Source organism: Neltuma alba, unplaced genomic scaffold (assembly GCF_004799145.2).
Source record: "Neltuma alba isolate B1F8T4 unplaced genomic scaffold, ASM479914v2 tig00004344_pilon, whole genome shotgun sequence".
In the NCBI taxonomy this organism is placed as follows: domain Eukaryota; kingdom Viridiplantae; phylum Streptophyta; class Magnoliopsida; order Fabales; family Fabaceae; genus Neltuma; species Neltuma alba.
This window is the reverse complement of record NW_021633666.1, coordinates 17,175-44,339: the sequence shown is the minus strand read 5'-3', so window position 1 is coordinate 44,339 and position 27,165 is coordinate 17,175. Positions and strand designations below refer to the sequence as shown.

Genomic DNA, 27,165 nt, shown 5'->3' with positions numbered 1-27,165 from the left:
ATTCCCTTCGTGTAGTTGTGCGTTCAAAATTATTGTTGTTTCGGGTTTAAAACAATTCACACTCTACATTATCATGTTTGCATATACAATCTTTAATCTTTGACTTAAAACAACTCACTCTGTACGTTATTGGATTGCATTTAATTTAATGGCTTCAACATACAATTTTCCTTCTTGCATCAACAGAGTTTTGTTTTAATTTTTAACCACTAAGCGTGATCGCAAGTTCACAATGGACTCACTCTACTAAGCACTTCAGTGGCTGGCTGGCTGCCTCAAATCTCAGTGTATAATTTTGTTGAGGATGGATCCATAGGAAAATCTACTAACCCATTTGGCACATCAATTATCCAAAAAAAATTCCTGATCCAGCCACCTGTTCGCCAATGATTGGCTCGGGATCTTACCTTCAAAAATCAGATTCCCTCTTAAAAATCCTCCAACGTGGCACCATTGGTCCCACCGTATTCTCCCTCAGCCAACAACAACCAAGATATAGATTTGCGGATAGGACGCCCAGATAAAAGGATAAGCCCTCACGCATTCTCCACCGTCCGATCCTAAATATCGCCCCCATCAACCGTCCACCACGCGCGACTCACAACAGCCACATGAATGGTCGTCTAATGAAATACAAACTACAAAGCCGCTCCAATTATCCCGACATTTTCATCTACCCAACACTCACTCGCTCCGCCTGCCACCGGAAAAAAACCCATGGCCACCGTCACCACTCAGGCTTCCGCCGCCGTCTTCCGGCCATCATGCTCCTCCAGATCCAGATTCCTCACTGGCTCTTCTGGTAAACTACAGAGGCAAGTTGGTTTCAGAACCGTGACACCTCCTTCCTCTGCCTCTTCCTCCTCTTTCAAGGTTGAAGCTAAGAAAGGAGAGTGGCTTCCTGGTCTGCCCTCGCCAGGTTACCTAAATGGAAGGTACGTCCTCATATACGCACGCTAGTAAAGTACCTTACACGCATTACCATTGATGAAGTCTAAAAGTTTTTTGTGTTTGAACTGTTATAGTCTTCCGGGTGACAATGGATTTGACCCTCTGGGGCTAGCAGAGGACCCAGAGAACTTGAAGTGGTTCGTGCAAGCTGAACTCGTGAATGGGAGGTGGGCCATGTTGGGTGTTGCAGGAATGCTTCTTCCAGAAGTGTTCACAAAGATCGGAGTCATCAATGTTCCAAAGTGGTACGATGCAGGGAAAGAAGAGTACTTTGCATCATCATCAACCTTGTTCGTGATTGAGTTCATTTTGTTCCATTACGTGGAGATCAGAAGATGGCAAGACATTAAGAACCCTGGAAGTGTCAACCAAGATCCCATCTTCAAGCAATACAGCTTACCCCCTAACGAGGTTGGATACCCAGGTGGCATCTTCAACCCTCTCAACTTTGCACCCACACTTGAGGCCAAAGAGAAGGAGCTTGCTAACGGTAAGTTCGATCTGATGTTAAACACGATCCAGCAGCGTACGAAATAGAACCATGTAAGGCTAATTGTGTTTGGCTTTTGGTTTGTGTGCAGGGAGATTGGCGATGTTGGCATTTTTGGGGTTTGTGGTTCAACACAACGTGACGGGGCAAGGACCATTTGACAACCTGTTGCAGCATCTTTCTGACCCATGGCACAACACAATTGTTCAAACTCTGAGGGGATACTGATAAGGATGGTTGCCCATGGCATTAAAACTTGTCATTAGTGTTCTCTTGTGAAGCAGAGTAAACGAATTTTGAGAGAGATTTGGGCCTTCCATTGTAAAGGATCTAATCAGAAAACTATTATTTCTCATGTACAGAGGAACTTAAGATGGTTTTATCTGCTTGTTTATGCCTATTGCCAATCGCTTTATTTTACACGTAAAGAAACTAGCTATCCATGTACTGTAGATACACCAAATTTACCGGTTTATACTGCTAGACTATTAAAAGACAAAATTCCAGAAAATGGTTACACGACAAACCACACGTGAACAAGAAATACGGGACTTATTTGATTCTAAAAACAATTCTGCAGAATATTTTTTCAAGTAAGTTTTGAAAACAAAAATTTTAATAAATGTATTTGAATCAAACAAAACAAATTCGCAAGTTCCAATATTTCGAGATTTAGCAAGGAATTTTCTGTTTCTGTCTAAGCTCTCGTTGCCAGATGATTGAAAGGTACATATCTGTGAACCTAAGCATGAACTGTTAGATGTTTATAACTAGGTACAAGAACATGAAGTTGAAGGCTGTGATGTCACCCAGAAAACAGCTGAAAGTCACGCATTACAAAAAATTCCTGAATTTTCCACCTCACCCACGGCTACCCATCTACCCATCATTGAGGTGAAGGTTGTGTCATACAAGTCAGTTGGGAAATAACTAAAGCTGAGTTAGTAACTTACGGCGTAAATTTGAGGCGATGAATAATGTATGAGGTGTGTAACTATTAGAATGGAGAAGTTAATGTTGTCGTTCATTCGGGACATCTGGTAAAATCGGAACAATACAGAGAAGATTAGCATGGCCTGTACAAAGATGACACGCACAAATGGAGATATAGTGAGAAGTTGAAGTTTGTTAGGATGGGGGAAGAGATGCTGCTATGGTTTAGTGTATACATACTCAAATTAATTTTAAGTAAGAGAATTGATCTAACGAAGACAACTCATAAGAATGTTTCTTGGATGATGATAAAACATGGATATGCACATGGAAAGGGATGGGGTTTCTTCATATACAAATAAAATGCTGTATAGGTAGAAATTGAGCATGATGCTTGCTTGCCACTATATATGTATCTTCTTCAACTTCCCACAATAATAGTAATTGATTGATTTTTGGCATAGGCATTGGTAACAGGATTGCTGAATTGTTTCATCGAGAGCTCACAAATATCTGAATGTTTTTGTGCGAGTTTGAAACAATCTTCCAAAGTGCAATGTCTCTGGAGAACGCATCTCCTGTAGAATATCTTTGCAGATTCTAGTCCAAATCACTGCACCAGATAAAAAGAGAAATTAAATGTCAGTCAAAGCATATGATTTTGAAAGAAATAATATCGAAAATATTAGGGAAATAAGCGCGCGCGAGAGAGAGAGGTAATTTTGTTGCCAATTGCCGCTACTCAGCTCTTGAAACTTGGTTCATGAAACGTCAACTAGTTTGAATGCCTATTTCCACATCTCTGGAGAATTTACAACGGCCCATCTAAGCTTCATAATCGAAATTGCTGCATCCGCAAAGTATACGCAGCAGCAGAGGTCGGCCAGCACTTAGAACGTCTTTTATGTTCTTTTAAATTTAGTCACTTCATTATTCAAGCCAATAAAAAAAAAATCAAAGGAAAAGAAGTTAGATTAAATTGGAAGCATGAAAAAGAGAAGATTACACCTATATTTAGCCCAAAATTCTAGTTTCGATTCTTAAAATAAAACTTAATTGACTAACTTATAGAAACATTGAGAAAGTTAAATATATTACTTTACATATTTATATATATCATTTTTTTCAAATTAATTTGATTGACTTATAAAATGATATATAATATAATGATACATATAAATATTTTAAAGAAATCTTGTAATACATACCAGAATAAAGTTATCATTTAGCTCTCTTAATCTTCCTAAATTAGTCAACTGAGTCTTATATCAAGAACTAAAGATATTGACTTGTAATTTTTTTTAATAAAAAGATCACTATATAAAGTAAAATTACAATGACAATGCGATAATCCTCATGAATTAGGAATGGATGTCCAAATTTGGACTGCCAACGTGATTGATTTGGGTGTTGTTAGCGGGTGAAACGGAATCAAGGAGTTCATTTGAGTAGGATCGAAAGCACAGATACAGATACAGAGACGTGGGTGAGAGGTGTTTTAAATTAACTTATTTTAAATAATCTTACATTATATGAAAAAATTATCATCCCGCAAAACGTAGAATTACTTTTTTACATGATTTCCAAACACCAACTATGATTTATGGATATACGGATGTATCGGGATGGGGATTCTTTCCTCCTGTCACTTCTTTTTAATATAAAAACTACATTTTCCCCATATTAACAAGAAAATTTTTATGAATATTTAAGACTAGAAAAAGCGCGTAAGCACCAAACAGTGCAATCCCAGCACGAATGCATCTAGCTCTGTGTTCACAAATAAATTTGTTTTCAACGGCAATGAATCCTTTCGAAGAGAAAAACAAATCTATTACACGTGGTTTGGCTCAATCTTCATATCTAACAATGCTACATGTGAAGGTGCATCTAGAAAATTGCACCTGTGTAAGAATATAAAAAAAAAAACTAATTTACAGAGAATTTGAAACAAAAACACTAGATCATGTCGTCTGTGAATGTCGAAGACTGAATGGTCCTTAAAAGCTCCCTCAAATTGGGCAAAACATGACTTGGTCCCAAACTCCTAGCACCAATGGAATTCAAGAGCTGCTCTAGGTCCTAGAATCAGAAAATGCGAGGAAGGAGCAGCAAGTCAAGTTTCGTTGGAATAGATATTTACTTACCGTAGCGAATGCGCACACAAAAATTCAAGCACGTTCAAAGAAACAACTACACTACCGAGAAGGGCCAACTGTTGAGACAATCCTGCATAATATCTGATATATGTATAACACACAATAGTCTGAGCTCATAGGTTATCAAACATAAGACACTCACGATGCAAGACCGCCAGTCCGGAAAATACAAGTCATTACACTCGTACAATAAAAATCCAGGAAAGAAGGGGGGATTAATCAAGCTGGCTCAACCAACTACCCGTAGAAGTATAATTTCTCCTGGCAGTCACCGACTTTACATAAGGAAACGTCTAACATTTAAGTTCATTTCGGAGTAAATATGGCCAAGACCAATTTTATCTTTTTACTCTTCTGGTCCTTAATATAAGACCTAATTGTTAAGTTGATTTTGGTTCTAAATATAAGATATATTTCTCATATTTATTAATTTTTCCTAAATTACCCCTATGGATACTCTCTCAACCATAATCAAGTATAAAAGGGAGCGAGGATATTAAGAAAGATGATTACGGTGTTTTAGAAAAAACATGTCATATTTTTTATAATTAACTAACTTAACTTCCTAATCTAATCAAATTAGTTAAATAGGTCTTATATTAAGGACCGGAGGAGTATATTTGATCAACCCAGCGGATGAATGCTGAACAAACTCCACAAATGTATAAAATGTGTTTTTAGAGCTCTCTCTTTCCACAAAAGGGATTGGATGAAAAAGATGACAATACGACCAGTGGAAAATAGCGCAAATACCAAAAACATACACTGACCAAAAATGGGAAAAGGAGAAGACAATATCAGCGAATAGCTAGCATTCAGTAAAGGATTTATAAAGGAAAACAACAAACTAGAGGAGGCACAAGGCTATGCCTTCTAAGTTAAAGCATCTAGTCCAAAGATAACAATTTGCATAGTAACCTGAATAATAAAGCAAACTTTTCTTTCTTTTTTCCGTTTTGATAAAAGCTATAGCAAAAACATTTTTGAAAAGACATACCTTGTTTAACAAGAATACAGCATAAGCTGCTCTTGTTGTGTCTTGACCTTCTGAAAAAAGAGGGAATGCCATTTGCTTGGTGTTTGCAATAGGCGTTGTACTTGATGAAGAATCTGAAGATAATAGATCTTTTGAAGGTGCATTGTCAATGATATATGAATGAGAGCCACCCAAGCGCACAGGATATCGCAGAGGAACTTGCAAGTAAGATGCTATAAGTGATACAGCCTGCCAAAAAAGCTAGTCTGATAAAGTGTGTTTCAATAGTTAATAGGTCAACAGCCATATATGGGTAGCAAAATAAAAAATGCTGTATTTAGAGGCACTAAAATTTAACACCATCACCACAGCGAGAAAAAGAAATGACAATCAATTGATAAATGTTCAGAAAATAATATCACATCATGCACGTGTGGATTATTAACAGTTACTCAATAGAAAAGGAAGCATCAAAAGATATTTTGGGGCATCAGAACTTACGTGTGCAACATATCCTAGGGCAGTTGCAGACTTTTGGATTTCCTTTTTATCAGTAAAAAAGCTCATCTTCTTAAAAGACAACATTGTCAAATGCAGACCCAGAATTGTTATGGATCCTTGGTTAACAGGTTTATGTTCAGCAGAATTACCTGGGTAGAGAAATATTGACAATGTTAACAATTATTTTCAAAATATTTATCCAACTAGACACAATGAGTTGATGACTTGACAAACAACTTGACTTGCTTAGTCCAAATAGGGATAAAGCATTGAGATCACTCAAAATTTATCAAGAACTCAGGTTTAAATATAACAATAATTCAAATTAGCACATGAGAAATCAGAGTTCATATACAGTGAAGTGCCATATTCTTCTGGAGCATCTAAGCCAACTAGTGGAATTATGAATCATTGAATAAGACAATGTCTTTCAATATGAAGATCAGTTCAAGAATATTCGAGGACTTTGAGGCCATTGTCAGCTACCTTGCCGTAATTGAACTTTAACATTCAAATAGAACAGATAATGGAAATCGCAGGACAACAAGACATCAGTTCACTTTATTCATACCAATATTGAGCAGATATGACACAATACATAAGCTACAACACCATGTTGATAAACAAATGAAGCGATTGTCCTTTTGTGCAATGAAAGGGGAAAGAAGAAAAAAATAATCTAAAACATCAAAAAAAATCAACCATTAATTATGCAGATAGAATTGCAGTTAAAGACAAAATTACAATTAAAGAGCTACAACAGCTGTCAATCACAGATTGGCAAGAAACAACACCTATGAAGAAGCATTTAAGAAGATGACAGAAAGAGGAGAATTAGATGGATGACGTACAGAATGAAAGATAAAATTTTCGAATACTCAACCATGTAAAGAAGTACAAGAGCTGCGCTTTCTAACAGAGAGCAAAAAAAGGTTAAGGAAACCATCCAGCATTCAGTTTCACAGTTTATTTTAAATTCAAATTCATTTGAACCTAGTATAAACTCATCCCTTTACCATTTACAGGGTATTGTTTGCATAAATAGAACAAGGAGATTTATTCAATTAACACTCACCTGCTATGCTGCCGGCGGGATATGCTTCAAGTTCTTGCTCTTGTGCAGGTGCAACCGAAATCTTTACAGGATACAACATTGATATTTGGGATGCCATATATTGTTGCCTAAGTCTTAACATCTTTTGCAAATTTCTCAGTTGAACATAACCTTTTTCTTCAAACAGTAACCTATTTGATTCCTACATTAACAGTATAATCAGCTTTTCAACTACAACCACAACTGTACACAGAAAAAGGCGATGCTCTTCAATTCCAGAAAGAAATTGTGAGAACATTTTTTAATTAAAAACCCACTGGGTATTAGAATAAACGCAAGGTCACCTGAAGTCTTCTTCTAGATACAGAAAGAGCCGTCCCTGCCACCAATAGTGATTCAACTTCAACACCGAGCTGCTCTTTCTTCTTGGTGGCATCCTCCTTTGCAGCCCTGGAATGCATTGATACATTCTCCACCATTGCTTTCCTTGATTCAAGTTTCTGACGCATCTCCTCAAGTTCATTAGACCTACTCAATGACTCAGCCTTGACCTGCTCATGAAATTACCGCCCGCTAATATGCGGGCTCATTAATTAAGGCCACATTTATTTAGAATAAAATAACAAACAAAATAAAAAGATCCTACATCCAGACATCAGATTCTTTGTTACTAACGTTGTCTCAACAGAAACTCATAAATAGGACCCAAAAGAAAAGGCCACAATGAAAAGGTAAGCAATGCAAATGTAGACAACAAAATCCAAGATTACTCAACGTTTACCAATCAACCAGATGAAAAACATCAATCCTCGTGAAAAGTTTGTAACCTTAAGTTTGGACAGCCATGTAAATTTTCCTTTTATCTTTGTGTTACATACACACTAATCAGACATTTTTGCCTGAAACTTTGAACAAACAGATGAAACAAGCAACCGCAAACGGTTTGCCAACCCCTGTGCTTCGGTAGATGGGTCACAGGATGATTAAATGAACAGTGATATATGAAACAACTCACGCAATATCAAGGCTATTGCTGCGTTTAGGAGCTTTTTTAACATACTGTATTCCTTATCCTTCATTAATATTTCTGTTTAAAGGGATTGTCCTATCACTAAAGATTTAATAAATTTACATGAAAAGTCCTCAACGCCAGCCCATGGTATAGAGCTCCCCTAGCCTCTTTGAAATAAACGCTCAAAATCCCAGGGAAACATGGTTGTGAATTAACAATTATACTGAGTTTTTGATATAAAGGACTCTTACTAGAAAATGGATCATAAGACAAGTAAAAAAAAAGAAAAGAAAATGACTAGTACGCTTCTAATTTTGTGATAAATTAAGTCAAATTTAACCCTGCCACAAATCGATCATAAGACGAGTAAAAAAAAAAAAGAAAATGACTAGTACGCTTCTAATTTTGTGATAAATTAAGTCAAATTTAACCTTGCCACAATGTCCAATTTGCGAATTCATCCACATGAATTTCCTTTTGTCGATGTAGTGTCCATAAATTATTCTGCCATAATTCTATTTCACAGCTACAAGCACAATGAAGGAACCCTTTGACTCATTTCATTTTCTTCCCGGCACCACTACTTAGTTTCTTGTGCTTAAAACTTCTAATTACCCATCAACACGGAGACCCTAATGCGAAGTAGGCGCAAAAAAACAAATTTCTTGAAGCACGCCAAAACCCTACCTGAATAAGGTGCTCGAGCTTCTGTTGGAGATTTCGCTTCTTCTCCTTGGCTTCATTAAGTGCAGAAGAAATACTGACCAATCTCGCAAGATCATGCTCGAAGTCCTCCCATTCTATCACTTTTGCATTATCTCGATCGGGTATATCGGTCCCGGAGGACAAATTTCGATTTTGTTCCATGAATACTACGAGCAGAAAGAAAGACGCGGGAATCCAAGAAGAGGTCAGGGGTCGATCTCATCGTCCTGGAGTGGATAATTAATCAACTCATCGACCCTCCTCCGCTGGGATCCTAATTTTCTCGGAGAAATTGTTTGGTTTTTGGGAAAGATAGGTCAGGACCCGATTTGAAGAAGACGAAGCAAACACTGATATTCTGTTACCTGGAGGCGTGGACCGTATCATCACGGTTCTCTCTGCCTGAAGAAATTTGCACAGCTTTTACCTTTTTTCTAATCCATAACCCCCCCCCCCCCAAAAAAAAAAAAAGAAAAGAGTATGCTGGATTATGTATGTCAATGGAATAATGGAAATTCAATAAGTCACTTTATTGTGTTTGGTAGGCACCAAAGACATTCCAGAGGAAAAGTGGTTTCCCGTGAATGCGAGAGAGGTAATTCAAATCCCCCGCTGGGTTATTTTATTTTCCCCCAAGTCCAACAAGCTTGGTTATTTTTTATACTTATTTTTTAAAGTTTAACTTAATACAATTCAATTTATAAATTTTGATTTAATTAAAAATTAATTTTTAAAACATTAACCCTAGTTAATATTCAAAAAATAACTTTGTTTTTATAGTTTTTTTTTCAAATATAAGGTCTGACATTTAAATGATAAAATGATAAAGATTAAATTGTATTAAGTCAGTATTTATAAACTGAGTTTTAATTGATAAGAACTATGTTAAATTATAAGAATTAAGTGATGGTAAATTATGTACATGTTTAAAATTATGTATACGTCACTAATTATCACTCAATCTAAACATGTGTTTGGCAATGGTTTGACATTTTGACAAAAGTTAACATTGAAAGTACCAAAAATTTTCTATTTGCCCCCTCATTGTGGGGTTATATCTGTATTGTTTGAGGCTCAATTTTTTCTCCTGATCAAAAGAAGCGTAACATGTCTTGAGATGCTAATTTCAAAAGAAAATATAGCAACGCTGATTTCATTTTTCACATGATTATAAACAGTACTTTCCTTGGGAATCTCACATTCGAAAATAACTTTAATTTTATTTTTTTTAGATATAAAAAATGGCATTTCACATGGTTAAAATTATAAATAGTGATCCGGTAAAATTTGTAAGACTAAGTTTTAATTTAGTTAACATTATAAGAATAAAAAGATTATAAACTGTACGCTTTATTTTTAAAATACTACTTTCGGTCCAAATCATAACACCTTATTTATATACTATAAACAAGGTCTTATAATTAAGATAAGAGATAGTAATTAAAATTCTATGAATGTTACTAATAATCAATTAATTATCACTCAATCTAAACGTGTTTGGCAATGGTTTGACAAATTGACACGAGTTAATATTGAATGTACCAAATTTTGATTGTGCCCTTTGACCTCGACCTGCCCCCCTCATCGTGGGGTTATATCTGCATCGTTCTTCTTCTTTTTCTGGGGCCAAATATCTGTATCGTTTGAGGCTCAATATTTTGCCCTGATCAAGAGAATCACGACATGTTTTAAGATGCTAATTTCAAAAGAAAATATAGTAACTCTGATTTCTTTTTTACATAATTATAAACACTACCTTCCATGGGAATCTCACATATCACAATAATAATTATTATCCTAACATGTTCAAACTCTACAAACTAACACTAAAAATGCAGGGGCCACATAATATATACTGAATTGAACTCTACTCTCCATGAAAGATGTTCATGGTCTCTCCCTTGCTAATTTGGATATTTTGAAATCACCTCAAGTGAATTGAAGATGGAGATAAACACGAGAAATGGATTGTGTTCTCTGTAAAACCTACATATAATATTATCTGTTCATCTCCACTTCACCTAAAGCTACTTTCCAAATTAGTCTTTTTGGCCTACTTCACAGTAATTCAATAACCCAGAGAATCACTAGTATGTATCCCACGAACTGCTAATTCACGTGTTCTCATGAAAGTAAACGGATCTAGACAAAGCTGCTGGGTTGGCGCTTAACACCGAAGAGATTTCAATCCCATGATGTTTCCTCGATTGAAACGCCTCAAACATGCTTCCACCATTCAATGATCCCTTCTTTATTCCTAAGGTAGCCCATATTGAACTCTTGGCAGCCTCAATTGGGTCATGAATTCTCAGTGTTTTAGGCACCAAAACAGAGCCGCTTCTCTGTTTCGATGGTTCCTCTTTTTGCAGATACCCTGGCTCAAGCACGTCCCCATCCCTCTTGCGCTTTCCTAATATCGGAGAATTCGGACCAAAGCTCGATGAATTTAAGGTTGGGGAAGAAAAGTTCGTGGAAAACCTGGGAAGATTTGCCTTCCGATTAACTGACAGGGTAGGAAAACCTGGAGTGACAGGCCAGGGAACACTAGGAACACAAGAGCTTTGGAGGATTTTTTTCTTGCTTTCTTCTATGGAAGATGTGTTTCTCCGATTCTCCAAGATGTGATTATGGAACCCATTTCGGGTGCTTTGAGAAACAATTTTGTTCCCTGCTAGATTCAGTATAGAACCCATGGGCGCATCTGATCCAAAGCTGAGAAGTTTTCCATTAGTTCCATTAGGAGCACTAATTCTGGCTACTCGAAGAGCTTCGTTAATGGTGATGTAGCGATAATGAGAGGAGTTGTTTTTGGTCTTTCGCCGCCCTGCACCCACTGGAACGTTCCTCATGGTGCCACCAGCTGTCCAGTATCTTTGACAGGATTTGCAGAAATGGCGAGGCTGATTGACGTTGTAGTTATTGTAGTAACAGAACTTTGTGTTCATGCTGTTGCAGCGAGGACACGGAAGAACTTGATCTGGCTTCTTCAGGATTTTCTCCTGCGCGTTGGTTCCATCGTCATTCTTTGAAGATTTTGCAGCTTCTTCGTCCATCGATGGTGTGCTCGGCTTCACGCTTGCCTCCGGAAGGAGTTCAGGCTCTTTCTCTTCAGGGCTATCTCTGACTTTTCCAATTAGAGATTCCTGGAAATTTCAGTTAAGTCTTGCGTTTTAGTGGACAATAAAGAAGCTTGATCTATTGAGGTAGAAAGTCAACCCACAAAAGAAAGCAGGAACTGCTAGCTTGAAAGTATTAAAAAGTAAGACGAATGAAGTAAAAAGGGGGAATAATTAGTTTTTTCAGAGAGATGATTTGGTTGAAATTTTTCAATTTGAGCTGTTTTTGCTTTCAGTGCGTTATAACTTATATCTCACTTTCAGAAGTTCTAATGCCAAAATCTGCAATCTCCATAACTCTGTTTTTCAGGTCCAGATACTGAAAATGACAAACATCACCAGGAAGATCAATGAGTCCTGAATTTCACGATTGAAAAGCGTAGACATGCTAATATTGGATGGGAAAGACCAGATGCGGTGTTCGGTTTCAGAAAACAACTCGAACAATTAAGTAAACACCGAAGATCCAAGCAAACTCCATAGTTAGAGAAGATTTTCAAAAGTAGGAAAAGTTTTGACGCTAGGAGCTTACCACACCACCATATCCAATCCAATAAAAGGGAGAATGAAAGGATAAAGCAGTTAAACCATCCCGGAACATCTATATTTCGAGAAAAACGCTGATGATCTCTTGATCATTTCCGGACTCACTCTATACCCACTAACTTGTACCTTGTCGGGTTCATCATCTTGTCGTCTCTTCTGTCCTCCGTCGTCTCCTCCTCCTTTCTTGGCATCAATGGCCGCACTTGAGACAGAATCGTGGGCGGAAATGGCAGTATCCCGGCCTTCAACCTGCAATGGAATCTTCATTCCGAAGAGCTTAATTGCAGGGTCGCTACTTTCATGCATTTTCTGGGTAAGCAAACAGGACAACATGAAGTATGTTTCTTCTTTCCTAGTTGTATCTTAAGTTCGGGTTTGGGGTCTGAATTGTTACAGGTTTCAAAGCTTTTGAGTTTTGATCTCGATTTGCAACGGAGGAACGAAGAATGGGATTTTGATCCGTTTTAAGCAGAGTTGGGTGCCACGTCAGCGACGGGGGGTTGAGTACAGGCCACAAGTTTTGTTGGCCTCTGGCAGATTTTCTTCTACATTTAAAATTAAAGAGAACTGAATATATAAATAAAAATTCAGAAGTAAATATCTATTTAGTGAGGCATGCGAGAGATTTTTGAATTGTCTATATATTTCTCTTTATTCCCTTGAAATAAAGTAATTGAGACTAATAAATCCGCAATTGGCGTTGGTTCTTGGTTGCGAGCAGGTTGTGTCCCCATCGGAAGAGCATCGAAGTGTTAGCGACAGGATGCAACGTGGCGAGAGGTGATTGGCGAGGATAAAAGCAGAGGAAATGAAAACGACAGCTACAAACGTAACCTATGACTTTTCTTAACCAACACACGAGGGTGGGGCAATTTTGATTGTGAGATTTGCAGATTGAAAGATGAAGCGAAAGTGGGATTAACATGAAATGCAAGCCAGAAAAACAATCGACAAAACAAATAATTAAAAAGTTAATGTGGTGCTCTTTATATCTTATCATATCATTTGATCATGATTATTACTGTTACTAGTACTATAAAAAAATTGAAAAGGAAGAAACATAATTTTTATTCTTTTTATTCACAGCCCTGTGTTCTTATTATCTGCTTTTTCAGTATGTATATATGGTACTGCAATTGTTTTCTTTTGTTCATTTGACAAGAACTCAGTCACATGTTTCGTTTTCTTCAGGGAAGCTTCGTCCAAATTGGGAACGTTTTATTGCATCGCTGCATTAAATGATCATTCCGGGGAAAATAACAGTTGATTGAGAAGAAACACAGATTTGAATGAAGATAATGACCTCAAAATGTGTTTCTCACCTTGATTTAAAACAGTCCGATCCTAAAAAAATATCTAATGCTCCGTTTCTTATTATAAGATCATTTTAACTAAATTACATGGTTTAAGAAAACAATTAAAATGTAGTAAATATAATTTTTCTTCGAAATATATCCCCATATATAAATGGGTAGATGTAAGAGAGTAATAGTGAGATAAATGAAGAAAAAGAGTATATTAAATGTATTAAACTAAGAGTAAAATAGGTAATGGAGCGAGTAAGACATTAATTTGATTCTCCTTTTAAAGAATAAATTGAAACTGGGTCCACATTCATCCAGAATTTATTTTTATGATAAAGATGGATGAATTCTACCCAGCCCCCCGGGTTGGGTGGATGGGTTATGTTTTCAAAGTAGGGATTGTTCGAACAACTTGATAGCCACATTCCATTGGTTATGCTCTATGGATGTAGGGCAAGCTGGACTGTATTTGGCACCAAGTCAGTGGTTTCATTTTGTCTATCTCCATCTTAGCGGACATTGGGGATAATTACGGTTGGAAAAATCACTAAGACGTCTCAAAAAATAATATATTACGGTATACATTTAGTGCTTTAATTTTATATAAAGTTTAATTTGGTCTATTAATTTTAAAAAGCATATATTTGTTCCTTTAACTCTGAAATTATTGGACTTAAAAAATAATTATTTGTAACACTCATGGTTATTTTGAAAATTAAACTTAATATGTTAGTATTTAAGAATATTTTATGAACAATTAAGATCTTAATATCATCATGTTTTGTCAATAATTTTAAAGTTAAATGACTGAAAGTATATTTTTTTAAAGTTAAGGGATTAAATTGAATCTCTCTAAAATTAAAAGAATAAATGTATACTTTAACTAAAGTAGTAATAATAATAATTAAAGAGTCACATGATAAGTGAATAATTGGATTAGTGTCGTTTTATGCACCGAAATTTGTTACTACATATTGTTTAAAAAGTCTCCCGTGTCTGTTGTTTTATGAAAGTTGATTTTTTTTTCCTGTTTTAAATTAGATCAAATTCCTAATAAAAAACATGCTATAAGCATCAAATGTCTCTTATAATAAGAAACGGATGAAGTATTATTTTTTCAGATTAGCATATTCTTTTGTAGTTATGTGCGGGTTTAGTGGTGTTGAGTATACCTTCGCAAAATTAACAGTGTTTAGATCATCACGATCTTTTTAAATATTTCTGAAAATAAAAAGACTCGTGTTTGAGACGAAACAAATGAAAAGAATGAAAAACCACAAGAATAAGTTATAAGGACTGAAAAATGCCTGATTAGATTATAATGATCTAGAGCGGTGTTTTTTAGTTCAACATGAAATCTTTTTGTAAACGATGACTTGGGAAAAAAATTACTTGTTAAGATTCAGGCATTTTGTTCTTAATATTTGAGCATTTCGTGGAAGTTTTAAAACAACATCTTGCATTTATATCCAGGGGCATTTTAGACTACTCATATTGAAGCACATTTTTACTCAAGTCTCACGGGTTGGAGAAAATTTTCAAGAATTATACGAACCCAAAGCGTCATTCTCATCATTGCGGGGCCTTTAATGACATTCTCCCAACGATAATGGTAAAACTAAAAAGATAAGAGTAAAATATTATTACTACAACTCTATTTTATTTAAATTACAGAATTTTTTTTATTTTAAAAATATATATAAACTTCTCTTAAAATTAAAATACATGTTACACAAACATTCCTTATATATTTAAGATTTCATTTCCATCTATCCAACTGTTAGGTTACTGTTAATTTTAATTTTTAAACTTTTGTTTTGACCAAAATACTCCTCGTTAACATAAAACTTATTTAAACATGTATATTTGTAAAAAAAAAAAAGATTTTCTATACAAAGAAAACAATTTTAATGCATATATTTTCAAATTTTTAATATGCAATAAAATTTATTAATTTTGATTATCTTAATATTTTCAAAATTTTAATATGCAATAAAATTTATTAGTTTTGATTATATTATAAAATTTTATAATTTTAATTTTTCACTGCATAGTAAAACTCAGTTATTTGATTTTTTTTAAATGACTAGAAAGTATATTAAATAAATATTTTTTTCATTGTATAATATAAATTGTTTAATTTTGAGAGACTATAGAAATTATTTAAATTTATAATTTAAAATTTTAAAATACAAATTTTGTTAGAAACACTTATAACGTATTTAGTCTATTGTATATTTATTTAAAGAATTAGTCAAATTTCTATTAAAGGTTTTTATGTCCACATTTTTAAAATAAATAAATTTTTCATTCCAATGTGATAGAAACACTAAACAAATAACTATTTGTAAAAATAAAAAATAAAATTAAGGGAAAATTTTTTAAATTTCTCAAAAAATTTAGCCAAAATTTAATGATTTAGTGTTATGAAGGGTAAATTAGTAAATAAAAAGTATCTTAATATAAATTTTAATTAAAAAGTATGTTTTTAAAATATTTTTAATGGAGTTATCAGTTTAAATTTAACCGTATGTTTTCAAAATTAAAAAATGGTCGGTATAATTGGAGTAAAATATAAAGGAGGTCAAAATATTTTACTGAAAAAATAAAAATGAATTATAAAGTAATGTGAAGTGAACAGGTCAAATTAAAACCAAACGGAATCAGTAGCAAAAATACAAAATGAAGAATTTTGTTAAGTTCTTAAATCAAATTAAGGTATTGAGGGATCTCTATATCAAATATCAATATTTACACATATGTTAGAATGAACTTAGTTGGCATAGTTCTCGTGGAATTTAAAAATAAGGGGATAAAAAAGATTTGAAAGTAGAGTAATAGGTAATAAAAAATGGAAAAGAATGATTTGTCTTGAAGTTATAGAATAAAGAAGATAATTACAGAGAAAATAGATGAAGGATGAGTTTGGCAACTGTTACAGTAATTTTTTAAAAATATTTTTATGTAAATTGAAATAAAACTCATTTCATATATTCATCTTACAAAAATTATCCAAACAGCTCGTTGAAAACTATTCGATCAATTTTTAAGATACTAAGCATATGATACTTGGTTTTTATTTACATGCACCATCCTACTCCTTAAATGGCATCCTGCCAAGTGGAAGTAGTGAAATATAAAAATATAAATTTTATGAATGTAGAGAAGAAAACAATTTACTAGTCCGATCTTAAATATAAGACTTATTTTATAATATAATTTATATTATAAAATAAATATTATATTTAGGATAGGAGGAGTATAAGACTTGTGAAGTTTTCATATCATCCGAGAAATATGAAGCCGCATAAAGTGACACATGGACATGGACTTGTGCATAATTGTTACTCCCTCCGACCTTTTTCTTAAGTAATTTTAAATTGTATTATAGATTAAAAAATTAGTTAAAGATAATAATAAACAAAAATTAATTTTTTTAAATATCCTTATTTATACGAGAGAAAGTATAAGAAAGGGAACAAAAAATTATTATAATAAAAATAATTATGAAAAAGAGAATATCATTTGAAAAATAAAATAATAAATATACGAAGTATTAAAATAAGTAATTACTTGGGGAAAATATGAAATGTGCTTCAAAATTTTAAGACAACTCATAAATGTTGTTTATTTTTAGAGACAATAAAGAAATGGTAGTTGTTGCTTACAAAAAAAAGATAGAGGGAGTATATTCACAATAACAAAATACTACAAGCATTTTTTTAACTTATAATTTGGTTTTAAACATAAAACTTTAATCCACTTTATTCTATCTATTATATTTATTTATTTATTTTAAAGGAGTTTTTATAATAGTTGCACATATTAGATATTTTATCAAATAAAAATTAATTAATAAAAATATTTTAAAAAATAATATTTATTATACATAATTAAATTAATTATTTTTTTAATCTATTTAAATTCATGAAGTATTTTTGCCAGACACAACAACAAAATATTAAAAAAAATCAGGTATTATGGGACGGGAGTCATAGTAAAACAAGTGGATTTGCATACGTGTCGGACGTATGAGAAAGTTTGAGTCAGCACGCCTCATTTAGGGCACACGTGTCCTGAAAAGTTACTCGCTTTTACAAAAAGTAAAGGACGCAGCACGTTGTTGGCTGGGAGTTGCAAAGTGGTTTTGACACCACGTTTAATTAAATTAATTAATTAATGTTCACCCCTCTAATCTCCCTCATATAATATTGATCTAATTATACATGCTTTATGTTGATGATAGGAGCCGATAATCCCACGTGTTAAATCATGATTAGTCTTTCCCTCTACTCTAAGTTGCTTCTCCAGATGCTGCAAGGAAGCGACACGTACGCATTTCTGAGTCAGACCCCACATTTCACGTTAAGAATTTCCCACCCCTCTGATTATGACACCATAATTAATCTTCATTATACTAAACTCCTAAGATTTAAGGAGCATTAAACAACGAGGATCTACGAGTCACGTGTCAACCTACGCCTTGTTGACCTCTCAAGATAATTTATTTTCTGCACAAGACATTCTTCGCTGGTCTTAAAAGCTGGGGATGATTTTACTTTTGGTCTAAGTAGTACTCCTCCGGTCCTTATTATAAGACCCAATTTGACTTTTTATTTGGTCCTAATTATAAGACCCAATCCATTTTGTCTCTTATATTTATGCATTTTTTTCCAAAATAATCCTTCTAATAATGATAGTTTTAACCAATATACTTAATTAGCAAGGATATTTTAGGAATGACAACACTTATTTATTATAAATAACCAACTTAACTTACTTCCTTAATCTCCTCAAATAAGTCAATTGGGTCTTATAATTAGGACCGGAGGAGTATTTGTTTTATGTTTGATACTATTCTTGGTGTTTATAGTTTGATTGAATATTAATTTTAATTCTTATTGCTTCAATTATTGGTTATGATTTATATAGTTTTATAAAAGACTTGATGTGAGTTTTGTATAATGATCAAAATCAAATCAAAACTCATTAAAATTAAAAGTATGATGGCAGCTTATTAAAGGAATAAATTCTCATAAAATAACAGGGACCAAAATTGACAGCTCGAACTTACATAAATAAAAATTAAAATTTTGATCAAATTTATGAAGACAGAAAAATGATATTAATCCTTCATTTTGCATGTAAAAATGACTTACTAGCAATATTTCATGGCTTAAGTGAAATTAGCTAGTCGTAAAATCATTTACAACTGCTGCTTCTTGTTGATTCTCATATACTACCTCCGGTCTTTAATATAAGACCATGTTTAACTTTTATTTTGATCTTAAATATAAGATCCGATTCACTTTGTCTCTCATATTTATACATTTTTTCCCTCCAAAGTAGCCTTTCTAACAATAATAGTTCTAGTTAATACACTTAATTAGCAAGGATATTTTAAGAAAGACAACATCTATTTAGAACAAATAACCAAGTCAGCTTACTTCCTTAATCTCTTCAAATTAGTCAACTGGTTCTTATAATTAGGACCAGAGATAGTAAGAGTTAATTGGAAGTTAAATTTGATACTAAAGTATCAATTTATGACGCTTCTTATATTTATCATTCTCTCCCAAACTACTTGTGTTAATATTGATACTCACTTAACAATAATTAAATATTCTAAGTCATATTTATTATAATTAATTAATTAACATGATTTTTTAATATATTCAAATTATTTGATTATTTAAGTAGATTTTGTATGAAGCATGGGATGTGATGCTTCCCTTTAAAAAAAAAAAAAGAGATGTGATATGCAATTCTGCATTACACAAGTAAAAAAGAAAATGCAATTTTTGCGAAAATCAGAGCTGGGCAAAAAGTAGATTCTTTTCAAGTAGGTTTGCTCCATTTGCAAAAGTTAAGAATAGAATCACCAATCAATCATCGCTCACGCAGCAAACCCGAGTTTGTTACGCCTTTTCGAATCAACAATACGTTTTTCAGACCAAAAAAAATCGTAACTGTTCTTTCTTTTATTATAAGAATTTCAACTCGGAAAGACGAGTCACTATTGGGCCGCAAGAAAGAAGAACGTGGATGGTGTAGTATTATGGGCCCAATGAAGCCCAAGATACCTACCTGCATCTGTTCCTCATAGCCCAGATTTCTCTTATTCACAGTAACTGCACACCGTTTTGGCCCATTCTTCCGATTTCTCCATAAGCACCACGTATAAACAAATCAACTTAACCGACAAAAGTTGGGTTAAAAAAAAAAAAAAAAGACAAATCAAGGTTCACATTCCTATTAAAAGAGGTATTCATATTTAATACCTGATAGTAACCTGAATATAATTGCTTTCAATAGAATATCTATGTGCAGAAAAGAAACAAACCAACTTACTTTATATTTTAAATATTGATCTTTTTTTTTTTCAAACAATATACTACCTCTGATAGTCCAATCCTTCATATAACAGTTAGTAGACTAAATTGAGCAGATTAAAAAAATTAATAAAGTTAATTATTTGTGATAAATATATGCTGTATTTCCTAAAATATCTTTGCTAGTCATGCATATTAGTTAGAACTATCATTTAATAAAATATTTAATATGTGCAACTACTACAGGGGTTATTTTAAAAAAAAAATGAAGGTGATAAACAAAATAAATTGTGATATTATATTTAAAACTAAACTAAATATTAAAATAATTCCTATAATAAAGATAAGACATAGTGCTAATATTTGATAGGAGGAGTAGGCTTTTTTTATTCTTCAACACATGGATGATTTAAATTTCTTCCTTTTTTGAAACATAAAGAGGGGATAAAACCCCCATTACACACTGTGGCCTCGTGGGTATGCAACCCAGTAAAGTCGTTACCAACATGATGATTTCAATTTCCTTCCAACACTAATAATTTTGAGTTTAAATTTGAAGGTGATATTTAATTCCCTTTTAAAAAAAATACGTGTCGCGTGTGTGTCAGCTAGCGGAAAGTAAGGAATAAAATTTCACTTTCAAGTGTGGGCTCTTTCTTTCTTGAATATCTTTAAAGCAAAGGCCCAGTGTTATAATTTTTGTTGGGTAATAATTAATAAGTGGTAATAAAATTGATATATATATATATATATATATATATATAGACACACATACTTTTTTTATTCAATATTTTTACTGGTTTTCTCTTGTTTTGCTAATTTTATCAGTCTTAATTATATCAGTCAAGAAATGATTTCGGATTGGACTAAGACCCGTCAATTCATCTACTGATGGAGTCCCATTTTGACCTTACCATTAGCACATTCACATCTCATAGCGGTTTGATCAATAGTACTTCCGTCATTAACAATCTCTCTTATATTACGTCTTTAAATATAATAAGCAAATTGGCTTTGAACAAACTTTTAAGCTGATCTCTTCACTTTTACTCCATCAAATACATGCCACTTATTATTTCTTTGTAATAAATTTCTATTCATTATGTTTGTTTTGTCAGAATTCTATTTATTACTCCTCTGGTTTTATTTATAAGACACTTCTAGCATATTTCACAAAAACTAAGGAAAATCTTAAATTTTATTAACTCTCATTTAAAATTTAATAAATTTTCAACTTTATCTCTATTTAATATACATTATACCTCATACATACAAAGTCAATACAATAATAAATAAGGGGTAAAATTGTACATTTATACAAAAAATTTCTCTCAGTATCTTATAAATAGGACCAAAAAGTGTCTTCTCTCTCTGACCTATAAATAGGACCAGAGGAGTATCTCTCCTACTCTTTTTACAAATAACGATATAATTTTTTTTAAAAGAAAGTATACATATCTTATATGTTTATTACTTCTAACTATATTTAATTAACATTTTGAATATGGTGGATTTGATCATTATTTCTCATAATAAGAGGCGGAGAAAGTACTTGACATGAAAACACACCACCATTGACACTAATGTCCACATAATAATTGCGTTAGCTAAAAGTTGGATGTCACAATCCTGGATTGGTGTGGTGCGTTGAAATTAAGATTGGACGTAGCAGATGGCAAGAACCAAATAAACATATGAGCTGTACTCCTCCGTCTATTATTATAAAATTCTTTTAATTAAGTTATATTGTTTAAAAAAACAATTAAAATTAGTTAAAAATAATTAACATATAGCAAATATAATTTTTTTAAATATACACTTATATATAAATAGATAAATATAAAAGAGTAATAATAAGATAAATAAAAAAGAGAATGTATTAAATGTATTAAATTAGAGATAAAATAGGTAATAATATATTAAATGCTCAGAAAAATTCAAAAAAGATCTTATAAAAAAAAATAAACTCATTCAAAAAATTAGATGTTATAATAAATGACGAAAGAGTACCTTTTAATTTGTACCCTTGTCATCCCTTCTTGCCGTAAATGTGAGTTAAATAACTAATTTTTTTTATAAAGATTAAAAAAATTAGTTAAGTTATTATTTATTAAATATATATTGATATCCCTAAAATATTACTCCCTCCGTTCCTTATTATAAGAGACGAATAACTGAATTACGTTGATCAAAAAACTAGTTAAAATTAGTTAAGAACAATTAATGTGTAAAAAGTATAATTTTTTTCCCAAAAATGTCCTCATTAATAAGGAGAGAGAGCATGAGAGAGAACAATGGTAAATTCTTAAAAGAAAGAGAAGTGGGAAGGAAAGAGAATATGAGTTGGAGACAATAAATATGGGTAAAATAGGAAATCAACACAAAAAAGTAAAGACAACTTTTAAGTGTCTCTTATATATAGGAACATGCTATAAGCATCAAATGTCTCTTATAATAAGAAACGGAGGGAGTAATATTTTAGTAAGTTGCGTTGAAAACTAATCTTTTAATAAAAATAACAATTGATATATGCAAACAATAAAAAGAGTTTGAGGAAAAAACCTATAAATTAAGTTGAAAATATATTGAATTAAATTTTTGTATTTAGAATCAAAACAAACCTTTTTATTAACTCTTACATTTAAAACCGGTGGGAGTATGAGGGTTTTTTCCTCTATTTAATTAGTTTTTTAAAAGCTAATGGGAATACAAAATGATGGAGGATTTCCCAGAAGCTGAATATTACTTTTCTTTACAAAGATTAATGAGCACGAAAGGCATCAGAAGCAGAAAGCAATATGAACCGGGTTTAGCAGCTTAGCAAGTACTCCTCCGGTCCTTATTATAAGATCCCATTTGACTTTTTATTTGGTCCTAATTATAAGACCCCAATCCATTTTGTCTCTTATATTTATACATTTTTTTCCAAGATAATCCTTCTAATAATGATAGTTTTAGCCAATATACTTAATTAGCAAGGATATTTTAGGAATAACAACACTTATTTATTATAAATAACCAACTTAACTTACTTCCTTAATCTCCTCAAATAAGTCAATTGGGTCTTATAATTAGGACCGGAGGAGTATTTAGGCTTTTGTATGCTGCATGTGCTTTTTTTGCCTTAAATCTCACTTCTGAGAACCATTTTTGATTTTTCTATATCAATTCACACTTCCACATGTACGTAATACATCTATAATATTCTCTCTCTCTCTCTCTCTCTATATATATATATATATATAAGTTTTGTCTGCGTGGTGCTGGGGTTAACAACCTTTTCTTCTGTAATGGCTTTGTACAACCTTTCTACTTTACTGTCTGGTTATTGATTATTATAATTAAATCCATCTTCATTAAGGAAATGACCCAGCCATGTGAAAAGCCTTTATTTTCCCAAGGTCAACCACATTCGTCTTTTATTATAGTACTTTACTACATGATGGTTACTGCTAAATTCGTCTGCACGTTGGACAGCATTAAAGAGAGCAACCACTCAAGTGAAAAATAGAAAATTTATCTTTCTGCCTAAGGTCAGCGTAACCTTTTCCTTTGAAATTTCGAAGTTTTGATCTCTCTTCTAGTTTAAGGATCCTTTAATCCCCTCTTAAATTCATTACAAAAGTTTATATTTTCATTTGCCTCAGAGAGAGAGAGAGAGAGAGAGAGAGGATTGTTGTGTTTATCTGAGTCTGACTTAGTGGAGAACAGTGACGTTGCCAATATCTTCGAAATTTGCATGCACTAGGTAGGGGCGGAAGAACCAACGCACGAGTTTGCTTTGACATTCCCATACAATGACCCAGAGATGGAGAAATCACTGCCACATTTGGTGCCTATCATCTGTTTGCTTTTATGCTTCAGTTGAAAAATACATAATGGCAATGAAGCACTACAACTGTGTGTGAGTGCCTATGCTTTTCAGTGAGTTTCTTGGATGTACCTGGGTTGGCTGTTTAACATTGATGCCATTCATACAGGAAAAAATGGAATATGCTCAAGCTTTCATGGTAAATCCCACTGCACATTGACCTCAATCAGTGTACCAGCTTAGGTTTTGCCCCTGCAAACATACCTACGCGTCATCTTTCCACTTCCATAGTGTACCCCATCTTCTGTCACCATCTATCTTTGACTTAAATACTGGTTTTGTGTTTTCTTATTCACAAGCCACAAGAATTTTATCTCCTCATGATGATCATGTTGATGGTATTAATAATCTGGCCTTATTCTTTATAAAACCAGAGACTGAAAACGCGTTGTTCCCCCACGGAATGATGGGTTGTTATCACCTTTTTGACCCTTGCCAATATGATTGCTTTTCCAATCACCCACATGCCATACACAAAAACATTTACAAAAATCTAACGCACCCCAGCATTATATAAACTGAGAGCCACCCACCATATGGGAAGCAACATACACACTAGAGAACTGAGCTTGTTTCTAATAATAAGCTTTCTATTGCAGAAAATGGCGAGCGTTCTCTTTCGTCTCTTTGTTGTTCTGCTAGGGCTCTCTTATCTTCTATCTTTGCAAGCAATCCCAATCACAAGTAAAAACATATTTCCTTTCTTATGTTCTCTTGGTCCTGCTTCTTCTTTAGCCCCTTGTTCTTTCTACTGATTGCGCGTTTGTAAATGCAGGAACTGAGAACCTTATGCAGGGCCCCCTAGTTCATGATGTTATTTCTGAGAACACCGACAAGGTACAAACTTGAGGCCATAGGACAAGTTATTATGTGGTGCAAAATTTCACACTAGATTCTTTCATGTTAACCAGGAACCTTTGCTATTGTTACAGATTGCAACAGAGAGAAACGCGGAGTTGGAGGAGCCAAACACTGTTACTGAGAGAATGGACCTGGAACTCCATGACTACCCACCCTCAGGAGCCAATAATCGTCACACTCCAAGAGCCCCATGATCGTTTGTGTGTGAAATGATATTAATGCTGTGATGAATAATCTTATTTGGGTTCCTTTTGGTAGGATTGTTCTTCATATTACGATTGTACAATGTCAAGTGCGGTTATCAGCAATGTTCTGTTGTTCTTCAATATCATGCTTAAGCAGCCACGGATATTGATGCTTAATTGTCTACTGTCTTGAAGGCAAGCAATTATGTGCAGTGCGATGAAGAAGTAACTACTACTACTACTAGAGTTTAATAATTCGAATTATTGATTAGTATCTATAATATTCATCTGGGGATTTAGACCCCTTTGTGTTCGTTCAATTCCTGCTTAATTATCCTTCAGTATCTGTGTTGTTCACGGCTCATCTGGAGCTATTATTATGGCGCTTATCACATATATCTTTCAGATCAAGGCTGTGTCTAATTCGGCGATAATAGCCATTTTGGCTTGATGATATTGATATACTCCTCCGGCCTTAGGACTGAAGGAGTACTTAATATAAGAACTAATTTAACATTTAATTTGATCTTAAATATAAGACTCCAATCCATTTTGTTTCTTATATTTATCTTCTTCTTTTTTAAGATAGTCCTCATAATAGTTACACATGTTAAATACTTTATCAAATGGTAATTTTAGCTAATACACATGATTATTAAGGACATTTTAGGGAAGATGATTCCTATTTATTACAAATAACTAACTTAACTAATTTTCTTAATCTACTCAAATTAATCAACTAGCTCTTATATCAAAGAAAGGAATCAGTATGTAAAAGTGAAGGCATTAATCAAATGCATGTAATTTGACTCACCAAGAAGACACTTGTTTCTTCTATTACTACTTAAATTTAGATGAATTTAGGAATTTGCCAATATATGAATAAATTAAACTTATAACAAACACAAAAATCAAGTATATACAATAAACGGTATTTTTCCAATTCTAAATATAAAATTCATTTTGTAATATAATTTATATTACAAAATGATATTTAGGACCGGAGGACTATATGGATTTCACCTTGCCTCATCTACATATTTGTCAATTTACCTTATTGTAGATCCAATCAAATCAATAATACTACATCCGGTCCTTAATATAAGACTTTGTTTGACCTTTATTTTGATAATAAATATAAGATCTCAATCCACTTTGTCTCTCATATTTATGTATTTTTTCCCAAGATAATCCTTCTAATAATGATAGTTCTAGCCAATATACTTAATTAGTAAGGATATTTTAAGAAAGACAATACCTATTTATTACAAATAACTAACTTAACTTTTTTCCTTAATCTTTTCAAATTAGTCAACTAGTTCTTATAAATAGGACCGGAGGTAGTACGTAGTTTGTTCCATCATTATTCAACCATGCACCTTTTTTTTTTCAATCTTATTTTTAACAACAGTCACATAATTTAAATTATGTTTTTCGCGTATCTTAAACACATATATATTCGTTCAAACTACTTTTAATTAATTTATTTAATATATGTGAAATAATTAATAAATTCTTATAAAAAGAACAAAAAAGAGAATAATATATAATATTTTTAAATTTAACCACCTTTAAAGTAACATTTTGATTTGATGTTGAAAGCTTCTACTTACTTCCGCCAATAAAAGACAGTCACATGTAACGGTAAAATAATTTATACTCCAACGCTCGAGATTTTTTTTTTTTTAAAAGTTTTAGCTTTGGTGGGAAGCAAATATACGATAATTAATAAACCAGAATCACAAAAGGACAAACTAAGGTTGGACTCAACTACTTAGGCATATGTTAGAATAGTGAGAAAAAAACAATTATTTTAAAGCCATAAAGAAGGAAGGTAAATACAAAAAAAAAAACTCCACAAAATGCATAAATAGTTCTCAAGTCTCGAATTCTTTCATACAACTATTAAGATATAAGAATGTATAAAATTAATATTGAAAAAGGAGCTGAAAAATGGAATCGGCAAGAGGATTAAATTTCACTACCATGGATAATTTAACAGTTCCAAGCAAAAATATGGATTTTGATTAGATATGGGACACTCATGGTGCCAAATATATGTCCGGTGTTACATTAAAAAGGTCTTAAAATAAAATACTGTTTGTAATAATTGATGATTATACATATATTTATATATGAGGGGTGCATTTGGCATTAAGCCGACAAATG

General features: G+C 32.9%; 4 protein-coding genes and 1 non-coding gene across 6 annotated transcripts; 3 read left to right on the top strand and 2 right to left on the bottom strand.

Moving 5' to 3' along the window:
* The first annotated feature begins 656 nt into the window (after nt 1-656).
* On the top strand, nt 657-1,863 carry LOC114744362 (chlorophyll a-b binding protein 4, chloroplastic). The gene is made up of 3 exons (XM_028932535.1): nt 657-935; nt 1,026-1,441; nt 1,533-1,863. The coding sequence occupies exons 1-3, from the start codon at nt 718-720 to the stop codon at nt 1,667-1,669; spliced, it is 771 nt and encodes a 256-aa protein (XP_028788368.1). The 5' UTR covers nt 657-717; the 3' UTR covers nt 1,670-1,863.
* A 600-nt stretch (nt 1,864-2,463) lies between these two features.
* On the top strand, nt 2,464-2,563 carry LOC114744363 (U6 spliceosomal RNA). Its single transcript, XR_003740089.1, has one exon. It is a non-coding gene; the product is annotated as a U6 spliceosomal RNA (small nuclear RNA).
* Nucleotides 2,564-4,189: 1,626 nt separating this feature from the next.
* LOC114744354 (UV radiation resistance-associated gene protein) lies at nt 4,190-9,191 on the bottom strand. Its single transcript, XM_028932526.1, has 6 exons — nt 8,764-9,191; nt 7,409-7,615; nt 7,086-7,266; nt 6,011-6,159; nt 5,531-5,758; nt 4,190-4,456 (listed from the first exon to the last, which is right to left on the bottom strand). Exons 1-6 carry the CDS (start codon nt 8,941-8,943, stop codon nt 4,334-4,336), a joined length of 1,068 nt encoding a protein of 355 aa, XP_028788359.1. The 5' UTR covers nt 8,944-9,191; the 3' UTR covers nt 4,190-4,333.
* Nucleotides 9,192-10,180: 989 nt separating this feature from the next.
* Nucleotides 10,181-25,392, top strand: LOC114744356 (uncharacterized). 2 transcript variants are annotated; one of them, XM_028932529.1, is made up of 4 exons: nt 10,181-10,193; nt 24,537-24,634; nt 24,726-24,787; nt 24,883-25,392. In XM_028932529.1, the coding sequence occupies exons 2-4, from the start codon at nt 24,553-24,555 to the stop codon at nt 25,003-25,005; spliced, it is 267 nt and encodes an 88-aa protein (XP_028788362.1). In that variant the 5' UTR covers nt 10,181-10,193; nt 24,537-24,552; the 3' UTR covers nt 25,006-25,392. The 2 variants fall into 2 exon arrangements, with proteins under 2 accessions (XP_028788362.1, XP_028788361.1); XM_028932528.1 differs by lacking the exon at nt 10,181-10,193 and having other exon boundaries at nt 24,475-24,634.
* LOC114744352 (cyclic dof factor 1) lies at nt 10,557-12,817 on the bottom strand. Its single transcript, XM_028932524.1, has 2 exons — nt 12,570-12,817; nt 10,557-11,924 (listed from the first exon to the last, which is right to left on the bottom strand). Exons 1-2 carry the CDS (start codon nt 12,774-12,776, stop codon nt 10,896-10,898), a joined length of 1,236 nt encoding a protein of 411 aa, XP_028788357.1. The 5' UTR covers nt 12,777-12,817; the 3' UTR covers nt 10,557-10,895.
* Nucleotides 25,393-27,165: the final 1,773 nt, after the last annotated feature.